This window comes from Anomaloglossus baeobatrachus, chromosome 2 (assembly GCF_048569485.1).
Source record: "Anomaloglossus baeobatrachus isolate aAnoBae1 chromosome 2, aAnoBae1.hap1, whole genome shotgun sequence".
In the NCBI taxonomy this organism is placed as follows: Eukaryota; Metazoa; Chordata; class Amphibia; order Anura; family Aromobatidae; genus Anomaloglossus; species Anomaloglossus baeobatrachus.
The window spans coordinates 723,054,960-723,078,423 of NC_134354.1; the positions used below are offsets into that span (position 1 = coordinate 723,054,960).

A 23,464-nucleotide genomic window follows, 5' to 3' on the forward strand; every position below is an offset into this window, starting at 1 on the left:
TCCCCGTGGGCACATAGCCAAACAAACACACACGCACACACATATTATGCTCACCTTACCTTCCGTTCCCTCGCCGGCCTCCTGGAACTTGTATTTCGCCCGTACAGGATTTGTATCGGGTAACCATCGCGACTGATGCCGGACCTTCCGCTCCCAGCGCGCTGACGTCAAAGGCAGGGCCCGCTTGCCTCTGATTGGCCAGCGGGCTGCCATTGAGTTCCTCCCTCGTCGCGATGGTTACCGGATACACACCCTTTAACGGAAAACTACAAGATCCATGAGGCCGGCGATGGAACAGAAGGTAAGGTGAGCATAACTTGTGCACCTTCCGTTCCATCGCCGCCTCTATATATAATATATATATTTATATTGTGTGTATGTATATGTATGTGTGTTTATATATATTTAGTATAGTATATGTGTATATACACACAACAGTTCAAAACATTAGGGTCACTTAGTTCCTTATTTTTTTTTAAAAAAAAGCACTTTTTTTTTTTTTTTTTTTTTTCCAATGAAGCTAGCATTAAATTAAACAAATACACTCTATACATTGTGAATGTGGTAAATGACTATTCTAGCTGCAAGCATCTGGTTTTTAATGCAATATCTACATAGGTGTATAGAGGCCCATTCCCAACAACCACCACTCCAGTGTTCTAATAGTACATTGTCTTTGCTAACTGAGTTAGAAGGCTAATGGAAACCCTTGTGCAAGTATTTTAGCACAGCTGAAAACAGTTTTGCTGATTTAGAGAAGCTATTAAAAATGACTTTCCTTTGAGCTAGTTAAGAATCTGGAGCATTACATTTGTTGGTTCCATTAAACTTTCAAAATGACCAGAGAAAGAGAACCTTCATGTGAAACTCGACAGTCTATTCTTGTTCTTAGAAATGATGAATATTCCATGCGAGAAATTGCCAAGAAACTGAAGATTTCCTTCAATGATGTGTACTACTCCCTTCAGAGGAGAGCACAAACAGGCTCTAACCAGAGCAGAAAAAGAAGTGGCCCCACTGCACAACTGAGCAACAAGACAAGTACATTAGAGTCTCTAGTTTGAGAAATTGACGCCTCACAGGTCCTTAACTCGCAGTTTCATTAAATAGTACCCACAAAATGCCAGTGTCAATATCTACAGTGAGGAGGCGACTCCGGGATGCCAGCCTTCAGGGCAGAGTGGCAAAGAAAAAGCCATATTGGAGACTGGCTAATAAAAGAAAAAGATTAATATGGGCAAAAGAACAGACATTGGACAGAGGAAGAATGGTCAAATGTGTTATGGACAGACGAATCGAAGTATGAGGTGTTTGGATCACACAGAAGAACATTTGTGAGACTCAGAACAACTGAAAACATGGTGGAAGAGTGCCTGTCGCCATCTGTCAAGCATGGAGGAGGTAATGTTATGGTCTGGGGTTGCTTTGGTGATGGTAAAGTGGGAGATTTGTAAAAGGTAAAAGGGATTTTGAATAAGGAAGGCTATCACTCCATTTTGCAACGCCATGCCATATCCTGTGGACAGCGCTAGATTGGAGCCAATTTCATCCTACAACAGGACAATGACCCAAAGCACACCTCCAAATTATGCATGAGCTATTTAGGGAAGAAGCAGCAGCTGGTATTCTATCTGTAATGGAGTGGCAGCCCAGTCACCAGATCTCAACCCTATTGAGCTGTTGTGGGAGCAGCTTGACCGTATGGTGCGCACAAAGTGCCCATCAAGCCAATTCAAATTGTGGGAAGGAGGAAGCATGGGATGAAATATCTCCAGATTACCTCCGCAAATTAACAGCTATAATGCCAAAGGTCTGCAAAGCTGGAATTGCTGCAAAGGAGTATTATGTGACAAAAGCAAAGTGTGAAGGAGAAAATTATTATTTCAAGTAAAAATCATTTCTCACCTCGTCAATATCTGGACGATATTTTCTATTCATTATGCAACTCATTTAATAAATAAAAGTATGATTTTTTTTTTTCATGGAAAAGACAAAATTATCTGGGTGACCCCAAACGTTTAAACGGCAGTGTATGTATTTTATTTTATTGGTGTGCGTGTATAATAATTATATATGTTTTATATATAAAAATTTGTGTTTTTTGTTGTGTTGTGTTTTTTTTTTTTTATCTTCTTTAACACATTTTTTTACCTTTCGTCCCTCTAATAAACTATAACTTTTATTATCACTGGTTTCATGCATTGTAATAGACATATATTGAAATCCAAGAGACCTGTCAGACTACACTGACAGAATGCTTGTTATACCCGCCCTGCCTATGGCGTGGTCTAACAGGCCACCATAACTGGCATACCAGCCATGACAACCGTGATTTCGTCACAGGGCTGCCGATAGAGAGCCCCCTTTTTCCCACAACCTTCTAAATTTAAAATCACTATCGTTAGTGGCATCTAGAGGGTTAATCGGCCAGGGATCAGCTGATCCGAGCTCCGGTGGCAATTATGCGAGAAGTGCTGATATTTCAACACCTCCCGCATGATCATGCTGTGATCGGTCAGTCAAATTGACCGATTTACAGCTATCAGAGTGCGGACCGCTGAAATGTGGCCTCACATCTCTGGCCGTTCAGGTCAGCTCTCAATGACTGCTGTTGGCACGGAGCTGTCACTGAGTTTTCACATAGTGACAGCTTAAATTCATGATGACGAGCGTAGCACATCGTGGAGCAGGAACTGACACCTGCTCATGACATGCTATGTCCGTCATTGGTATTTAAGGGGTTAAAGTTATTTTACGTGAAACCAGAATGGGCTGAATCCATCTTGGTAAGATGCCTATTCTGATCATTGGCTCGTCTAAACATGAGCGTGATCAGCGGAGGAATGAGAATAATGTTAGTTCATCAATTAATTAGATATTTCTGTCGTCAGTAGAACATCCATCCTTTTAAACCAGGGATGCGCTTCCAATTAAATGTAACCAGGTAATAATTGGATCTCCTGGGACGCTGCGGTCCTATCCTCTGCAGCACTAGTTTTTCAATCTTTGTGTAGTAAATGTCACTGCTGTTTTGGAAAGGGAGCAAACATAAATGGTTGTGAGGGCACAGATCTGCCTTTTCTTAATGGATATTAAATTTGTGGGTTTTTAAGGCGGTGGGCATAATGTTAGGACAGCTCCTTTAAGGCTATGTTCACACGTTGCGTTTTTTCCCGCGTTTCTGCAGCGTTTTTGGCAGCAGCGTTTTTGGGCAAAATGGCTTGCGTTTTTGATTTCCAGCAAAGTCTATGGGAAAAGCAGAAATCCTGTCTGCACTTTGCTTTTTTTTCAGCAGCGTTTAATTTGCATATTTGTGGTCAAAAACCATGCTGAAAAAGAAGCAGCATGTCAGTTGTTTTTGCCATTTCTGCAGCGTTTCCTTAACATTGGAGTCAATGAGAAATGGCAAAAAGCAACCAAAATCACAATTCCTGCGTTTTTCATGCTTTTTACCTGCTTTTCTACTGCGTTTTTGGCTCCAAAAACGCATGCTTTTCTGGTCAAAAATTAATGGGTTCTAATGTTCCTTTACACACACACAATAACCGAAAATTTAAATGTAAAAAAATAATAAACTTTAGCTATTTTTCTGTTAAAATGTGCATAAGCACTATTATTAAATTAAAATTGATAATTTCCCATATAATTTAATTAAAAGTTAATTTTATACTTTTTTTCTTTTTTTTCAATCTTTTTGACTATTTCAACTTTATTTCTCAGTGTCTTGATCTCAAAAACGCATCTGCAGAAACGCAGGTGAAAACGCAGGTAAAAAGCGCTAAAAACGCGTTAAAAACGCATGCGTTTTTAGCGCTAAAAAATGGTCAAAAGCCATTTGGTCAAAAACCAAGGGAAGGAAAACGTGCAGAATAAACTGCAGGTACACCGACGCAACGTGCGAACATAGCCTAACACTGCAGTGGCCAATAGATGCTAAAATAATGAAACCAAACGATATATATCTGATACGAAATGATATATCTGTATATTGGTTGCAGTTGTGAAATTACTGCTGCAGCCAATCACTGAACTCAGTAGCCTGTACCATCTACATGAGCAGATTTGCTGAGCTCAGTGGTTGGCAGTTTCAGTGATGTGCATTGTAGTTGTGTTTTCACTGCTGCAGCCAATACCCAGAGATCAGGGAAGGAGAAGGGGGGGGGGGGACCAGTCTGATTTTATTATAGCATTAGCGAATAGACGAGAGAAGCTGAAGTGGAAAATCCCTTTTAAGCATTAAAAAAACAAAACAAAAAAACCCAACAAACTGATAACTACAGAGGGAACCATATTGGTTGTCGCGCAGTTTATCTAGTAATGGACTGCATATAATTCTATTCTGCTCCAAACTATACACTCTGAGACTAATTTTTTTGGCTTTGGCTAAATCATCAATTAATTCTTTTATGATTAAAACGAAAAAAAACTAAACAATATTTCCTCTTCTTTCCCAGCTAATAACAAATGCAACCAACACGGTTTCCAACTTCAAGAAGCTCCACGGCCGAGCGTTTAACGATCCTTTCATCCAGAAGGAGAAGCATAATTTGGCCTATGAATTGGTCCCCACAAATAATGGAGGCGTGGGGCTGCGGGTACGTTTCTAGAGATATATATATATATATATATATATATATATAATATTATATTATATTTCTCTCTCTCTCATATTCATATTCATATAAATATATGAATATGAGAGAGAATGATATAGATATAGCTATATATATAGAGAGAGAATATTATATAGATATATCTATCTCTCTATCTATCATATGCATATATATATATTTTAGAGAGAGAGAATTATATATATATCTCTGTCATGTTTTATTTCCGCTCTCATTGATAGTTTTGACTTTCCCATTATTATCAGGTGATGTACATGGATGAGCCGCACGTATTCAGTGTAGAACAGATAACCGCCATGCTACTAACAAAACTGAAGGAGACTGCAGAGAGCAACCTGAAGAAGCCGGTGACCGACTGTGTCATATCTGTAAGTTCCGAAGCTTTGGTACACCTGCGTCCGTCACGGCATGCTGGGAGTAGAGGTTGCTGTTCCCAGCTTAGGCCAAGAAGGAGCGATCATCTCTTGGTTGTTACTTTTATAACTGATGAATACCCTTTGAATATTCCCTCATCTAGCACCTGGACAGGTCATTGGTGGTATAAGGTGTTTTTTCTTTGTCGCTCCATTGGGAGACCCAGACAATTGGGTGTATAGCTTCTGCCTCCGGAGGCCACACAAAGTATTACACTTTAAAAAGTGTAACCCCTCCCCTCTGCCTATACACCCTCCCGTGCATCACGGGCTCCTCAGTTTTATGCTTTGTGTGGAAGGAGGCACACATCCACTCATGCATCCCATTTTAGTCAGCAGCAGCTGCTGATTTTATCGGTTGGAAGAAAAGAGGGCCCCCACAGGGCTCCCGGCATGCTCCCTTCTCACCCCACTACGTCGGCGGTGCTGTTAAGGTTGAGGTACCCATTGCGGGTACAGAGGCTGGAGCCACATGCCGTTTTCCTTCACCATCCCTTAGAGGCTCTGGGAGAAGTGGGATCCTAACCGGTCATCCATTCACTGGGACCGGGCTCCCTCCGCAGCCCCTGTGGGAATCTGCCGGACAGGAGTCTATGTATCCTCAGGGAAAGGGCGGCCTAGTACCATAACTCCCGCCCCCGGGCCTGCCAGTCAGGGGTAAGGGCGGGACGGACGACCTGACGTCGGCAGTGAGGGCTGGAGCATCCTGTATGTTTCCTCCCCCCTCACTGATCACTGTGGGGCCCCAGATTCCCGCACTTTACTAGTCGCCGCCCACGGCTCCCTCCTCCCCTGAGAGCTCCGGCAGCCATTTTTACATTCTGCTGGTGGAGGATTTCAGGAACGAGCTCTGCAGCTCTGGGAGACCTAAGGCAGGGAATCTGGTGGACACACACCGCTTTGGGCGGTCGGTAAGCCACACCGGTCACCCGGTGCTGGTCCCCCTAGGGTACCGGAGTGTATATGTGTATATATATATATATATATATATATATATATATATATATATATATATATATATATATATATATATATATATATATATATATATATATATATATATATATATATATATATATATATATATATATATATATATATATATATATATATATATATATATATATATATATATATATATATATATATATATATATATATATATATATATATATATATTTATATATATTTATATATATATATATTTATATATAATATATATATATATATATATATATATATATATATTTATATATAATATATATATATATTTGTATATATTTTCTCTGTTCGGCCGGGTTGTTTTGCTTTTGGCTATATACCCTCAGTGATCACTCTCCTAGGAGACAACAGCATGTCGTCCACAAGGAGCAAGGGCGTTAAGGCAAAGGGTTTTTTTGCAACCTGTACCTCTTGTGGGGCTATGTTACCTGCGGGTTCCACCTACCCTCACTGTGAGCAATGCTCGACCCCTGTTGCACTTGCTCAGCCGGAGCCTCGGTCACTAGTGGGCCCCTCGGCTCAGGCAGACCCTCCTGCTTCCCCTGTCCAGGCGGCAGGGACAGAGTTTGCAGTTTTTGCTGAGAAACTCTCTGAGTCGGTTTCACAATCCATGGCTCAGTCTATGGACAAATGGTCTGCCAAGCTACTAGAAGCCTTGCAGTCCAGACCAGTCCTTACACAGGCCCCGGGCACTGTTGGATCATCGCCTCCAGGCCCCTCTCGGTCTGCGCCGCAGCGTGCTCCCGGGGTGGCCCCTAGGTCTCACGTGGAGGACTCCGGCACGGACCACAGTCCCAGACCGGCTAAGCGGGCTCGCTGGGAATCTTCCCCGACTTCCTCACGCTGCTCGGGGTCTCAGCTTGAGGACTCTCTGGAGGATGAGGCGGACGTAGCAGCTCAGGGCTCTGACCCTGACGTTGCTCTCAATCTTGATACACCTGAAGGGGACGCCATAGTAAATGACCTTATAGCGTCCATCAACCAGGTGCTAGATCTTTCTCCCCCAACTCCACCTATAGAGGAGTCGGCTTCGCAGCAGGAGAAACACCAGTTTAGGTTTCCCAAACGTACACGGAGTGCGTTTTTCGATCACTCTAACTTCAGAGATGCTGTCCAGAAGCACAGAGCATTTCCGGACAAGCGCTTTACTAAGCGCCTTAATGACACACGTTACCCCTTCCCCTCTGACGTAGTTAAGGGTTGGGCTCAATGTCCCAAGGTGGATCCTCCAGTCTCTAGACTGGCGGCTAGATCTGTAGTATCAGTTGCAGATGGCTCATCGCTCAAGGATGCCACTGACCGGCAGATAGAGCTCCTGGTGAAATCCATCTATGAAGCCACAGGCGCGTCTTTTGCCCCGGCCTTTGCAGCCGTGTGGGCACTCCAAGCTATCTCAGCTTGTCTGTCTGAGATTAATGCGGTCACACGTACTCTGCTCCGCAAGTTGCGTCTTTGACTTCTCAGGCGTCGGTTTTTTCGTCCTACGCCATGAACGCCGTCCTGGACTCTGCTAGCCGTACAGCGGTAGCATCCGCTAATTCGGTGGCAGTCCGCAGGGCCATGTGGCTACGCGAATGGAAGGCAGACTCTGCTTCCAAGAGGTTCTTAACCGGTGTGCCGTTTTCTGGCGACCGATTGTTTGGCGAACGATTGGATGAAATTATTAAGGAATCCAAGGGAAAGGACTCGTCCTTACCCCAGTCCAAACCGAAGAGACCTCAGCAAAGGAAAATACAACCGAGGTTTCGGTCCTTTCGGCCCTCAGCCAAGTCCCAATGCTCCTCGTCCAACAGGCCAGAGAAGGGCCAGAGGAACTCTTATGCGTGGCGGTCTAAGTCATGCCCCCAAAAAACCGCCGGAGGCACTGCCTCCAAGGCGGCATCCTCATGACTTTCGGCCTCCCCGAACCGCATCCTCGGTCGGTGGCAGGCTCTCCCGCTTTTGCGACACCTGGCGACAGCCCCACGGATCTTCACCAAGGTCATGGCATCCGTTGTGGCGGTCCTACACTCTCAGGGCCACTCGGTGATCCCTTACTTAGACGATCTCCTAGTCAGGGCACCCTCCCGGGTGGCGTGTCAACACAGCCTGACGGTCGCTCTGGAGACTCTCCAGCAGTTCGGGTGGATCATCAACTTCCCAAAGTCCAAGTTGACACCGACCCAATCACTGACTTACCTCGGGATGGAGTTTCATACTCACTCAGCGGTAGTCAAGCTACCGCTGGACAAACAGCTTTCGCTGCAGACAGGGGTGCAATCTCTTCTTCGGGGTCAGTCACACCCCTTGAGGCGCCTCATGCACTTCCTGGGGAAGATGGTGGCAGCAATGGAGGCAGTGCCCTTCGCGCAGTTCCATCTGCGCCCACTCCAATGGGACATTCTCCGTAAATGGGACAGGAGGTCGACGTCCCTCGACAGGAACGTCTCTCTTTCCCTTGCAGCCAAAACTTCTCTTCAGTGGTGGCTTCTTCTTCCCACTTCTCTATCGCAGGGAAAATCCTTCCTGCCCCCATCCTGGGCTGTGGTCACGACGGACGCGAGCCTGTCAGGGTGGGGAGCGGTTTTTTCTCCACCACAGGGCTCAGGGAACCTGGACTCCGATAGTCTTCCCTTCAGATCAATGTTCTGGAGATAAGGGCAGTGTATCTAGCCCTAAAGGCGTTCAATCAGTGGCTGGAGGGCAGGCAGATCCACATACAGTCGGACAACGCCACGGCGGTCGCGTACATCAACCACCAGGGCGGCACGCGCAGCCGTCAAGCCTTCCAGGAAGTCCGGCGGATTCTGCTGTGGGCGGAGGCCACAGCCTCCACCATCTCCGCAGTTCACATCCCGGGCGTAGAATACTGGGAAGCAGACTTTCTCAGTCGTCAGGGCATGGATGCGGGGGAATGGTCTCTTCACCCAGACGTGTTTCGAGAGATCTGTCGCTGCTGGGGAACGCCAGACGTCGATCTCATGGCGTCACGGCACAACAACAAGGTCCCGGCCTTCATGGCACGGTCTCAAGATCACAGAGCTCTGGCGGCGGACGCGTTAGTTCAGGATTGGTCGCAGTTTCGACTCATGTGTTTCCTCCTCTGGCGATGTTGCCCAGAGTGTTACGCAAGATCAGATCAGACTGTCGTCGCGCCATTCTCGTCGCTCCAGATTGGCCGAGGCGGTCGTGGTACCCGGATCTGTGGAATCTCACGGTGGGTCAGCCGTGGGCGCTTCCAGACCGCACAGACCTGCTGTCACAAGGGCCGTTTTTCCATCTGAATTCTGCGGCCCTCAACCTGACTGTGTGGCCATTGAGTCCTGGCTCCTAGCGTCGTCGGGTTTATCTCAGGATGTCATTGCCACTATGAGACAGGCCAGGAAACCAACGTCCGCCAAGATCTATTACAGGTCGTGGCGGATCTTCTTGTCCTGGTGCTCTGATGAGGGTTTTACTCCCTGGCCTTTTGCCTTACCCATTTTTTCTTTCATTCCTTCAATCCGGAATGGACAAGGGTTTGTCACTCGGCTCTCTCAAGGGACAAGTATCGGCGCTCTCAGTATTTTTTCAAAAGCGCCTGGCAAGGCTTCCGCAGGTCCGCACGTTCCTGCAGGGAGTTTGCCACATAGTTCCACCCTACAAGCGTCCGCTGGAACCCTGGGACCTTAACAGGGTGTTAATGGCTCTTCAAAAACCACCTTTCGAGCCGCTGAGGGATGTCTCTTTATCACGTCTTTCGCAGAAGGTGGCATATCTTGTGGCAATTACCTCACTCCGAAGAGTGTCGGAGCTTGCAGCGCTGTCATGCAAATCCCCTTTCCTGGTTTTTCACCAGGATAAGGTGGTTCTGCGTCCTATCCCGGAGTTTCTCCCTAAGGTGGTATCTCCTTTTCATCTCAATCAGGATATCTCCTTACCGTCATTTTGCCCTCATCCAGTTCACCAGTGTGAAAAGGATTTGCATTCATTAGATCTAGTGAGAGCACTCCGGCTCTACGTGTCTCGCACGGCGCCCCTGCGCCGTTCAGATGCGCTCTTTGTCCTGGTCGCTGGCCAGCATAAGGGTTTGCAGGCTTCCAAGTCAACTTTGGCTCGGTGGATCAAGGAACCGATTCTCGAGGCCTACCGTTCTTCGGGGCTTCCTCTTCCTTCGGGGCTGAAGGCCCATTCTACCAGAGCCGTGGGTGCGTCCTGGGCATTGCGACACCGGGCTACGGCTCAGCAGGTGTGTCAGGCAGCTACCTGGTCTAGTCTGCACACCTTCACAAAACACTATCAAGTGCATACCTATGCTTCGGCAGATGCCAGTCTAGGTAGGCGAGTCCTTCAGGCGGCGGTTGTCCACCTGTAGGAAGGGGTCGTTTTTCGGCTCTCTGTTATTGAGGTATTCTTTTACCCACCCAGGGACTGCTTTTGGACGTCCCAATTGTCTGGGTCTCCCAATGGAGCGACAAAGAAGGGAATTTTGTTTACTTACCGTAAATTCCTTTTCTTCTAGCTCCTATTGGGAGACCCAGCACCCGCCCCTGTTTCCTTCGGGCTGTTTGTTCTTTTGTGTACACATGTTGTTCATGTTGAATTGTTCTTTTGGTTCATGGTTTTCAGTTCTCCGAACATCCTTCGGATTGAAATTACCTTAGACCAATTTATAAGTTTCCTCCTTCCTGCTTTTGCACCAAACTGAGGAGCCCGTGATGCACGGGAGGGTGTATAGCAGAGGGGAGGGGTTACACTTTTTAAAGTGTAATACTTTGTGTGGCCTCCGGAGGCAGAAGCTATACACCCAATTGTCTGGGTCTCCCAATAGGAGCTAGAAGAAAAGGAATTTACGGTAAGTAAACAAAATTCCCTTCTTTTGCCGCAGTGATATACACCGTTTTCTTCATTTTGGTAGGTTCCCTCGTTCTTCACAGATGCTGAGAGGAGATCGGTGCTGGATTCGGCACAGATAGTCGGATTGAACTGTCTCAAACTGATGAACGATATGACGGCAGGTAATTTCCTTCTTTGGGGAAGTTTGAATCCTGGTTTAAAATTAGATTCTAGAATACCAAATTATATGAATTTTCCCGCCAGATGTTTCCAGGTGAATGTCTGTGTGTGTGTGTTTTTTTTTGTTTTTTTATTATTATTATTATTTATTATTATTATTATTATTATTATTATTATTATTATTATTAATAATAATAAGTGGTCCCTGCTCTGAAATGACCACAATACCTCCTCACCCCCCATAAATTACAACTAAAATGCCCCAGTGCAAAAAATACATTTCGGCTACTAGCTCGGGGCCAGGAAGCTGTTCTTCATAATAAGATTTGTCTATATTTGGTTGTTCCAGTTAGCGCATTGAGCAGGATGACTAAATTAAAGGGAACCTGTCACCAGATTTGGCGACTATAAGCTGCGGCCACCACCAGTGAATTCTTATATTAATCATTCTAGAATACCGTATATAAGAGCCCAGGCTGCTCTATAGAATGTAAAAAAGCACTTCTATAATACTCTCTTGGGGGGGGGGGGGGGGGGGGGTGTCCGGTCCGGCGCCGGATGGGTGTTGCTGCTCTCCAGCCCGGCGCCTCCTTTCTGCTGCGATCTCCATCCTCCTTCTACCCAGTCCAGTGTAGATAATGCATCTACGTCATCCACACAGGCCAACGCTGCGGTCCTATGCAGGTGCAATATGATCTGATCAAAGTACTGTAATGCGCAGGTGCGAGTAAAGGTAAAGACTGCCTGCGCACTACAATACTTTGATCTGTCCTGAGCAGGACCTCAATGTCGTCTATTGTGGATAACGTAGGACACGTCATGCACATGGACCTCAGAAGGAGGAGGACGGCGATCACTGCAGAGAGGAGGCGCTTTACCGGAGAACAGCGTCACCCATCATACCGGAATGCCCCTTAGGTGAGTGTTATAAAAGTGGTTTTTACGTTCTACACAGCGGCCTGGGCTCTTATATACAATATTCCAGAATACTGTATAGAAGAGCTCACTGGTGGTGGCCGCAGCTTATAGTCACCAAATCTGATGACAGGTTCCCTTTTAAGGAAAAAAGAAAGGCTGCACCCTGAAAATAGAACAACATCATTTTTATTGATCATCAAACAAATGTACTATCAATTAATTAAAAACAAGTTAAAAAAACAAAAACAAAACATAAATGACAAGTAGGGGATGAATATTGTAATCCCCAGAACACTAGGTATATATGTAATAAGAATGAGATTGTCCTCAATAATCAAACACTCACATGTGTGGGGAAAAAATGAGCAATTAAATAAATTGATAAATAATAGAAAAAAAAAAATGTGCAATGTTAATGATATAAGTAAATATATACAAGAGCAATCTGAAAAATGCACAGTGTAGCATGCACCTTAGACTCTATATAAATGCCAGCATATAAGGCCCTGGGAACATGCAAAAAGGTGAGAGGAACCTAGAACCAATGCGTTTCGCTACCTAATGTAGCTTCATCAGGTGGTGTCAGGTAAGGTGAATATATAGTAAGCGCACTTCTGTACTAATTGATTGAACACTGCCACATAGTGCAGTTTTTTTTTTTTTTAAATTTAGTCTACGTTTTTTGCTTAGTTTTTTTTTGTAGCACCACGCTCTTATTCATTTTTACATTTTTGTATGTGTCGTGCCCACTACACACACTTCTTGTTGTCACACAATGCAGGATAGTTCTAATAACGGGTAATAGGCAAAGTGATAGCGTGTAATTGTGAGCGACTTGTAATGCCGTGTCGGTGCTTATTCTGCTAATTGCCTCCCTGTGGAATATGGGATATCGTGGAGATGGCGGCAGCACAAGGTCTCCCCTGTTTTACCTGTACTTGTCGCATGGCAAATACCTGAACCATGAGCACAATTGTTTCTAACAATCGTCTTTTGTGGCTTCTGTATATTTTGTTTCACAACCGTCGTATTGATCACCTCGTTTTCGCTTATGGCTTTAACCCTTTCTTTCTCCAGTTGCGCTGAACTACGGCATTTACAAGCAGGATCTCCCGAGTCCTGAGGAGAAACCCAAGATTGTGGTTTTTGCTGACATGGGACATTCATCTTTCCAGATTTCTGCTTGTGCTTTTAATAAGGGCAAATTAAAGGTACAGTAATGAGAGCGATAATTGTAAATAAAAAACGGATTTTTGTGTACTCACCGTGAAATCGTTTTCTCTTAGTCATCATTGGGGGACACAGGACCATGGGTGTTATGCTGCTTATCCATAGGAGGACACTAAGTAGATGCAAAGATGTTAGTTCCTCCCCTGCAGTACACAACCCCTGGCCCAGCCAGGCTACTTCAGTTTTAATACACAAGCAGTAGGAGAACAAGTAACAAAAAACGTGAGTGAATACTCATAACAAAAAAGTACTGAGAGAGAAAAAAGCTAAGGCTCAACAGGGCAAAAGGGTGGGTGCTGTGTCCCTCAATGATGGCTAAGAGAAAACGATTTTACGGTGAGTACACAAAAATCCGTTTTTCTCTGACACCTCATTGGGGGGACACAAGACCATGGGACGTCCAAAAGCAGTCCCTGAGTGGGTAAACAATAAACAACGCAACCCAAGGACTAGGAACCAGTCCCAGATAGCCAGGAGCGCCTACTGAGATAGGTGCTCCACTATCGTTTGCAGAATTTTCCTACCTAGGTTCGCCTCAGCCGAAGCCTGGGTATGGACTCGGTAATGCTTTGAAACAGTATGTAGGCAAGACCAGGTCGCAGCCTTACACCTCTGTTCCACTGATGCGTAATGGCCCAAGAGGCACCAACTGCTCGCGTGGAATGAGTCCGCAGCCCACTAGGAATGGGCTTGAGTTGCAAGCGGTAGACCTGGATCACAGAGCGAATCCAGCAAGCCAGCGTTGCCTATGAAGCTGCCTCTCCTTTCTTAAGCCTTTCAGGAATGACGAACAAGGAGTCTATGTTCCTAAAGGGGCTGTCCTGGGTACGTAATATCTGAGAGCCCTCACAAGGTCTAGCGAATATAGAAACCTTTCCACCCTATGGACTGGGTGTGGAGAAAAGGAAGGCAGAACAATGTCCTCGTTCATATGAAACTGGGAAGTAACCTTCGGAAGAAAATCCGGAAGGGGGCGTAGAACAGACCTGGGCGAGGGGCGGCCCACGGGCCACATCCGGCCCGCCTACTCTCTGTGACCGGCCCGCCCGTCTTCAGCCGGTGCAGTGGAGCCGGGCTGCAGCGTGCCGAGCAGGGAGAGATCCTGCAGGTCCGCACAATCTCTCCTCTGTTTCCTGCCGGCACTTTCTCTGTGACACACGCGCGTGCGCTCTGATGTTGTCAGTGCGGCGCGCGTGTGTCATTTCAAAAGTTTCCGCCGGGCAGGAGAAGAAGTGGCACAGCATTGGACTTCCGGGAGAGAAGCAGCGGCGGGGGCGCCTCGCAGAACAGCATCAGCGCAGCCAGGGCCTGTACATGAGAAGGAGCAGCTCAGCGGGGGGCCTGTACGGAGGTGCCTGAGGATGGGAACAATAAGAAGGGAGAGGTAAGTAGTGACTAATAGGCTGAGGAGGGGACAATGGGGGAGGGGGGGGGACTGGTGACTACTACTGGGGGTGTAGTGGTTTTACAGGTGAATATGGTGTGGTGTGTGTGTATATAGTGGGGTAGTATATAGTGCTGTAGTACATGGGGTGTAGTGATGTAGCTTTATTACAGGTGTACTATATAGGGGTGTAGTGATGTAGTATATTACAGGTGTAGTATATAGCAGTGGAGTAATGTATATTACATGTGCAATATATAGGAGTGTAGTAATGTATATTACAGATGTAGTATATAGGGGTGTAGTGATGTATATTACAGATGTAGTATGTAGGAGTGCAGTGATGTATATTACATGTGCAGTATATAGGAGTGTAGTGATGTATATTACAGGTGCAGCATATAGGAGTGTAGTGATGTATATTACAGGTGTAGTATATGGGGGTTGTAGTATATTACAGGTGTATATGGGGGTGTAGGGATGTAGTATATTACAGGTGTAGTATATAGGGGTGTAGTGATGTATATTACAGGTGTATATAGGGGTGTAGTGATGTATATTACAGGTGTATATAGGGGTGTAGTGATGTAGTATATTACAGGTGTAGTATGTGGGGGGTGTAGTATATTACAGGTGTAGTATATGGGGGTGTAGTATATTACAGGTGTAGTATATGGGGGTGTAGTATATTACAGGTGTAGTATATGGGGGGCGTAGTATATTACAGGTGTAGTATATGGGGGTTGTAGTATATTACAGGTGTAGCATAGGGGGGTGTAGTGGTGTAGTTTATTACAGGTGTAGTATATGGAGGGGGTGTAGTGATGTAGTATATTGGGTAGAACTGAGTTAATTATATTAGTCCGGCCCTCTAAAACCATCCCAATTTCTCATGCGGCCCCATGGGAAAATTAATTGCCCACCCCTGGCGTAGAACCACCTTGTCCTGATGAAAGATCAGAAAGGGTTCGCGGCAAGAGAGTGCTGATAGTTCCGAAACTTGTCTGATGGATGTAATCGCCACTAAGAATGTTACCTTCCAGGAGAGAAGAGCAAGAGAAGATTCCTTAAGAGGTTCAAAGGGGGACCTCTGGATACCGTCCAAAACGAGATTGAGGTCCCATGGGTCCAGCGACCGTTTATACGAGGAAACTAGATGGAAAACGCCCTTGAGGAAAGTCTTGACTTGCGGATTGCAAGCTAGGCGGTATTGATAGAATATTGAGAGAGATGAAATCTACCCCTTAAGGGAGCTGAGGGCCAACCCCTTTTGCAACCTGACTGCAAAAAAAAAAATCAAGAATTCTGGGGATCGCCAGAGGCATAGGTTGGACATTAGATTCCCTGCACTGGGAAAGGAAAGTTTTCCACGTATGGTGGTAAATACGGGATGAAGGCCGGCTTTTGGGCACTGTACATGGTGGAGATGACCGCGGGAGAGAATCTCGCTCTTGTTAAAGTCCAGGTCTCAATGGCCAGGCCATCAGCTTCAGGGCTCTGGCGTTCTGATGGGAAAATGGGCCCTTGGGTCAGCAGGTCTGGGATGCTTACGAGGCGCCATGAGCAATTGTACTAATTCAGCATACCAGGTGCACCTGGGCTAGTCCGGTGCTATTAGTATCACCGGGACTCCTTCTGCCTTGATCTTCCTGATTATTCGCGGCAGCAGGGGCAGAGGCGAAAAACATGTAAGGTAGACAGAAACTACTTCAGGAGACTGGAGCATCCGCACCAATGGACTGTGGATCACGTGACCTGGCTAAGAAATCTGGTACCTTTGCGTTCAACCTTGAGGCCATTAGATCCACGTCTGGTGTACCCCAGCGAGTGCAGATGTGTGGGAACACTTTTGGGTGGAGAAACCACTCTCCAGCGGCCAGGCCTTGGCGATTTAGAAGGTCCGCTGCCCAGTTCTCTACTCCCGGTATGTGTAACGCTGAAAACACAGACCCCCGTCGATTCGGCCCAGGTGAGGATCCTGAGGACCTCGAGATAAGCTGTCTTGCTGCTGGTACCTCCTTGCCGATTGACATAGGCCACAGCTGTTACATTATCCAATTGGACCCGAATCAAACGACCTGCTAGCAGAAGGGGGGAATGACCGGAGCGCGATAAGATCACGCTGATTTTCAGGATGATTTCTGGGAAGGGAAGACTCCCGGGGTGTCCAACGTCCCGAAGCAGTGTGGAGCGAGTATGCTGCTCCCCAGACTAAGAGGCTGGTGTCCGTGGTCAGGAGTAGCCAGTCCACTTGGGGGAGAAAAACTCCTTCTCGATATGGAAGAGGACTGAAGCCACCAGCAAAGCGCATATCTGACTGAAGGTGTCAGGTGAAAAGTTCGTCCAAGGAAAAAGGGGCTCTTGTCCCAGGCAGCTAGAAGCGCAAGCTGCAGTGGTGTGGCTAAGCGAGCAGCACTGCCTTTATAGCTGCCGCTATTCTACCTAGCACTCTCATACTGAATCGTATGGAGTGAGAGGAGTACGTAGAGGGCAGTGTACTGCTTGTTGTAGAGCGGTCGCCTTGTCTTGAGGGAGAAATATCAAGCCCCGAAGGGTGTCCAGGGACATTCCCAGGGAGGTGACGGATTTTGACGGGACCGGGGATGATTTGACTGGAGTCAGAAGCCGCCCTAAGCGGGATAGGATGCCCACAGAGATCTGCACGCTGGTTGAGCCCTTGGTGAGGAGGTCATCCAAGCAAGGCAGAACAGCCACTCTCCTGGCGTGAAGGGCACTCATGGTGGCCGCCATGACCTTTGTTAAGACCCTTGGTACTGTGGCAGAGCCGAGGGTAGGGCCACAAATGAAAAAAAAAAAGAAGTCCTGAACAGCAAAGCGGAGGAACTTTTGGTGAGCTGGAGCGATGGGTATGTGCAGGTACGCGTCCCTGATAGCTAGGGAGGCAAGGAATTCTCTTTCGACCATAAAGGTAATAATGGACCCTATGAATTCCATTCTGAATCTCCTTACGTGCACATGTTTACTCAGGTGTTAGAGGTCCAGGATGGGTCGAACTGACCCGTCCTTTTTTGGGGACCACAAGAGGTTGGAATAGAAGGCCTTGAACCTCTCGCCGTCTGGAACAGGTACCATCGCCCCCGCCGTTTGGAGGGAGTGGATTGCTGAGGAGAAGGCCTCGCAGTGTTTTGGAGCCTTTGGGGGGGAGGTTTGAGAGAAAAGACTGACCAGGGGATAGGGTCTGAAATTCAATGTGGTAACTGGAAGACACAAGGTATCGCACCCATTTGTGGTCTGAGGCGGCGGCCCAGATGGAGGAGGACAAGACTCCTCGGTCTTTGTCTAGACTGCCAGGACGAGGTGGACTCGGGGAGGGCTGAGATGGTCGGGCCCTACATGTCTAGTAAAAAACATGGTGGGCTAGAGTTGGGGGAGGGAGGTACTCTTTTCCTCCCGTGGCGTCAGAAATAAAGAACCTGTCCAGACGATCGGCAAACCATCGGTCTGGAAAGGAGTACTGTGAGAGGCTTCTTAGAGACAGAGTCCGCTCTCCATTATCGGAACCAGATGGCCTTACGGATGGCTATGGTATTTGAGGCGGCAATAACTGCGCAGGTAGCAGCGTCGAGGGAGGCCTGCATGAGGTACTCTGCCGCCGCAGCAATGTGAACTGTTACATCTGTGAGGGTCTGAGGGGAAACTGGTAGTCCTGGTGCCTGTGCGACCCACACGGAAGGGGAGAGGGACCCGCAGCCTCAAGGCGGAGCGATCGAGCTGCTCCACTTGTCTGTCTGTAAAAGACAGGAGGGTCCTTCAGGCAGGCGGGAAGCCGGATGAGGGTCCACTGAGGCCGGATAGGCCCAGCCCTTAGAGACAGCTAAGCCAAAGGGGTACCGGGACTCCATGAGTTTACAGATACCGAAGCAGCGTCAAAAAACTTTTTTTTTTTTTTTTGAGGTTTCTTCACCCTTTTAAAGGAGATCGCAGGGTCAGTAGTAGTGGATGGGAGATCTTCCACATGCAGAGTTTGGTTTATTGCTGCAATAAGGGAGTCCATCGCAGCTTGATCGCTCGGGGAGGTTGAAACCAAGGAATCATCCCGGTACAAACATCATTCCCCTTCCTCTGGCTCCTCAGAGACCGCGGAACATGTGGGAGAACCCCATCTGTGTACCCTGGAGGGAGAACCATGGGGGTCATGCCCTTTTTCTGATCTGCAACCGGTGAAGCAGAGGGCTGATTCTTATCAGAAAGACCCTCCTATAGAGGTGTCATCAGGCTGCCTTCTGTCCAGGGGCCCCGAGGGGTGTGAGGACGATGTTGCATAGCCAGCACCAGGTTCTGGGAACTGTGCCCATTCCGGGGGACTGGGAGCCATAGGCTCTGGGCTGGCAGCGGTTGCTGCGGTGGTGACGGGGGGGCGGTTACAGGGGCACCGGACTCACAGAAGGAAGAGGTGCTATCATCCCCTAGTGGCTCAGCATGGCAGGATACATTAAAAGTCTTATAGTTGTTGCTGTAGTCGTGCAGGGCATAAAACATGTGACTGCAGCCCCTGGCTGATGAGCCACAAACTCTTATTGTAATGAGGGAGCAATGCTCTGCAGAGCTAATGTGCAGGTGAGGATATAACTCACCCAGAACCCTGATGGCCCCTCACCCTGCTCCTGTGTCCCAGTTCCTGTGGGAAAGAGGAAGGCAGCTCTGAGAGATGCCCACAGGCTCTGATCACAACAAGAGGGAGCAATGTTCTGCAGATCTCCTGTGTGAGGAGAGTTTTATGCGCGCTTTCGTGAGGGGGCGTGGCTTATCGAGGGTCGGAGGGGGTGGGGCTTAGCTCCGACAAGAAGGCATGAGAAAATATAATAAACCAAAAAAATGGTGGGAAGGGACTCCCCTTTCCCCCCTCCAGCCCTACACAACAATGGTGGACAGAAAAAACTCTAAGTGTACCGCAGCTGCGGGTGCACTGAGTCCTGGGAGCTCTCTCCTTCTTCCCCGCCACAGGTGGAATGCTATGCAGGAGTCTGCAATCAGCCCATGTGAATACAGTCAGGGAGGATCTGACCTTTTGCTCCAATTCCTGTCAGGGAGCCAGTGTGGAGATTCTGACGCCTGCTGTGATGCTGCCTCTCCTTTCTTAAGCCCCCAGTTACAGAGCTTATATCAACTCAGAGCTTGCAAGAGGGACTGAGGAAGTTTTCATCTGTTCTGGGCTCTGAAAAATCGTTGCCTGTGAGAACCGTCGTCCAGTGAGTAACAGCCCAGGATTTAGCGTCGCAGGAGGGAGTACAGGGAGGCGACAATCCGCGTTCCCACCTGTGAAATCGGTCCCCGAAGGAAACCGTCGCCCTCTAAAAACAAAAAATTCTTGCTGCAGTAGTCTGCAGAGATGTGCCTCCTATAGACACTAAGCTAAAACTGAAGTAGCCTGGCTGGGCCAGGGGGTGTATACTGCAGGGGAGGAGCTAACATCTTTGTATCTACTTAGTGTCCTCCTATGGATAAGCAGCATAACACCCATGGTCCTTTGTCTCCCAATGAGGCGTCAGAGAAATGAGAATTTTCTCATTTTCAGAAACTGTAATAAGTTTTGCTGCTTCAAATGTTGTCAATCTTAAAGGGCCATTTAAGAATATACAAGGGGAATGTAATTTGCCACTTCCCGATTGTTGATATTGGAGTCAATTATTGTAATTACATGCCGCTTTTCTTTAACTTTTACCATGTTTCTATATACCGTATTTCTTCAGCGCTCTATTGGGAGACCCAGACGATTGGGGTATAGCTACTGCCCTCTGGAGGCCACACAAAGCACTACATCAAAAGTGCAAGGCCCCTCCCCCTCTGGCTATACCCCCCCCGTGGTATCACGGGTTCTCCAGTTTTAGCTTTGTGTGCGAAGGAGGTCAGACATCCACGCATAGCTCCACAGATTTTAGTCAGCAGTAGCTGCTGACTATTTCGGATGGAAGAAAAGAGGACACATATAGTGTCCCCAGCATGCTCCCTTCTCACCCCTGGATGGTGTTGTAAGGTTGAGGTACCTATTGCTGGTACAGGGCTGGAGCCTGACATGCTGTTTTCCTTCCACATCCCCCTGAGGGGCTCTGTGGAAGTGGGATCCTGCCGGCCTCAAAGCTCTGACGCCGGGCTCCATCCACAGACCCATTTGAACCTGCTGGATTCGGAGCTGGAGTACCGTTCAGGGACATGGCCCTGCACCATTACAGGTACTCTGTGTCCCCGTACACACAGGCACAGCACACTCCAGACTTGCTGGGTGTGCTAGTGCGCCGGGGACAGTAATGGGTTACAGTCACTGCAGCTTTGCTGAGTGACTTTGTGTTTTGGGAACTACCGCGCCGGACGCTCCGGGAGCGGCGGCGCGGCTGGGACTTGTAGTTTGCCGGGGACTGGGCGCCGACCGCGCTTTTACGGCGGCGGCGCTTATAAATCCAGTCCCCGGCTTCTGCGGCCTAGTGCCGCTTCGTTCCCGCCCCCTCCCTGTCACTCAGGGAAGGGGACAGGCGCTGAGCAATCAGCAGCGCCGAGGGCTGGAGCCTTTTTACATGCTCCAGCCCTCTCACTGCACACTGTCGGACGCCGGATTCCCGCTCTGCCTTGGGGGCACGCCCACGGCCCGCCCCTCCTCACATGAGCTGGGGAAGAAGCCGGCAGCCATTACTGAAGTCCGAGCTCGGATTTCGGCAACCAGGCAGGACGGTGGCGATCATACACCCGCTTATAGGCGGGCGGTAAGCGGCACACATAGTGCTGACCACAGATAACTGCAGTGTATACATGTGTTGTTTTTAACTGCACAGGTCGCTATATGCCCGCTTGGGAAGCGACACATTAGCAGCAGGAAAGCAGGTGTGCTAAGGCACAGGCTTTCTAGGCTGCTTGTATTGCACGACTGAGGTGTTCATTTGTGTTTATGTGTTATACATTGCACTGTACAGTCGCTAGTCTTAGCTATATTCTCCTGGAATGGCTAGACTACAGCAGCAGAAAACCAAGGGTGCTGGGGCACAGGTTTTTTTCTATGCTGCTTGTATTGCATGGGCTGCAGTGTGCATTTGTACTTGTGCTTGTATGCTATACATTGCACTGTATGGTCACTCTTCTGGGCTATATTCCCCTGGATGACTTGTCTACAGCAGCAGAAGAGCTGGGGTGCCAGGGCACAGGCTTCTATGCTGCTTGTATTGCATGTGCTGCAGTGTTCATTTGTACTTGTGCTTGTATGCTATACATTGCACTGTAGGGTCACTCTTGGCTATATTCCCCTAGATGACTAGTATACAGCAGCATAGGAGCAGGGGTGCCAGGGCACAGGCTTCTATGCTGCTTGTATTGCTTGTGCTGCAGTGGTCATTTGTACTTTATGCCTGTATGCTATACATTGCACTGTACGGTCACCAATCTTGGCTATATAATTCTAGATAGCTAGTCGGCAGCGGCAAAACAGCTACACAGATTTTCAGTGCTGTTTTTACTACATGGGAGGCTGTTCATGACACCGTCCCATTGTGTGCATGCTCCCCCGTAGCACGTGCCGGGGTCTCTAGCACTTCGTCTGCCTGGGTCTCTACTAGTTGTGGCCAAAGAAACCACCTGTCAACCCTGTCCATGGACAGGGACGGAGTAGTCATAATATAGAGACTTGCAGTCCAGACAGGCCATGGGCAATCTACTGGACCAAAAGGCAGCTCTTCAGAGCTTTGATTCTGACATAGCTATCGATCCGGATACACCGGGTGGTAACGCCATACGGAATGATCCTATACCGTCCATCAATGGAAGGTTGGATCTTTCTCCCTCAGCTCCCCCAGTGGAGATAGGAGACGAACAGGAGAAGTCCCTTTTCAGTATCTCACACAGATGTTGAGTATTTTTCTGGCCACGCTGACTTCAGAGAAGCAGTCCAGGAACACCACGCTTACCAGATAAGCGTCTTCTCCAAACGTTTTTAGGATACACGTTATCCCTTTTCCCCTGACGCGGTCAGTGCTGGACCCAGGGTCCAAAGGTGGATTCTCCAATCTCCAGGCTTGCGTCTAGAGACATAGTTGCACTGGAGATGGGGCTTCACTTAAAGACGCCAGTCACAGACAGATGGACTCTGGTTGAAATCTGTCTAGGAAGCTATCGGCGTGTCGGTTGCTCCGGCATCCACAGCCGTATAGGCAACATAACCTTTTCAGCTGTTCTTGCGCAGCTGGCCTTGAGCACAGGGACATCTGTACCGCAGAGGCGTCCGTAACCCGCAATGTCTGCACTGCGACTTACCCTGTTAATACTGTCCTAAAAGTACAGTCGAGGTTTCGGTCCTTCCCAAGCTCCGGTAGGTCCCAATTGTCCTCGGGCAAAAGGGCTACTAAACCTCAGACGGGCTCAGATTCCGGCCGGGCTCAATCACGCCCAAGGAAGGCAGTCGGAGGAACCGCTACAAGGCGGTCTCCTCAGGACTCTCAGTTCTCTCTCTCTCTCCGCATCCGCGGTTGATGGCAGAACCCCCCGCCTTTGGCGACATTTAGCTGCCACAGGTCACAGACCGGTGGGTGGCGAACATTGTGCTCACGTGCACAGGACAGTGTTCTAATCTCGTCCTCCGACTCCATTTCCCTGCTGCAGGCGGTGGATGCTCTAAGAGCAGAAGGAGTGGTGATCCCTGTCCCCCCTCAGGAACGAGGGCGAGGGTTTGTACTCCAATCTCTTTGTGGCTCCAAAAAAGGACGGTTCCTTCCGTCCCGTTCTGGTCCTGACACTGCTCAACGAGCATGCGAACTCCAGGCGGTTCCGGATGGGATCCCTCCGATCCGTCATTACCTCAATGTCTCGAGGAGACTTCCTTGCCTCAACAGACATCAAAGATGCCTATCTCCACGTGCCAATTGCTACGGAGCACCAACGTTTTCTACGTTTTGTGATAGGAGACGAACATCTTC

The 23,464-nt window shown here is 48.1% G+C and overlaps 1 protein-coding gene across 1 annotated transcript in view; it reads left to right on the forward strand.

Moving 5' to 3' along the window:
* Positions 1–23,464, forward strand: part of HSPH1 (heat shock protein family H (Hsp110) member 1) — a 138,345-nt gene that overhangs the window by 26,563 nt on the left and 88,318 nt on the right. Inside the window, exons 3-6 of the mRNA XM_075337357.1 lie at positions 4,455–4,595; positions 4,877–4,999; positions 10,923–11,022; positions 13,016–13,149. Of these exons, the coding sequence (XP_075193472.1) occupies positions 4,455–4,595; positions 4,877–4,999; positions 10,923–11,022; positions 13,016–13,149 (498 nt within the window). The remainder of the gene's footprint in view (positions 1–4,454; positions 4,596–4,876; positions 5,000–10,922; positions 11,023–13,015; positions 13,150–23,464) is intronic.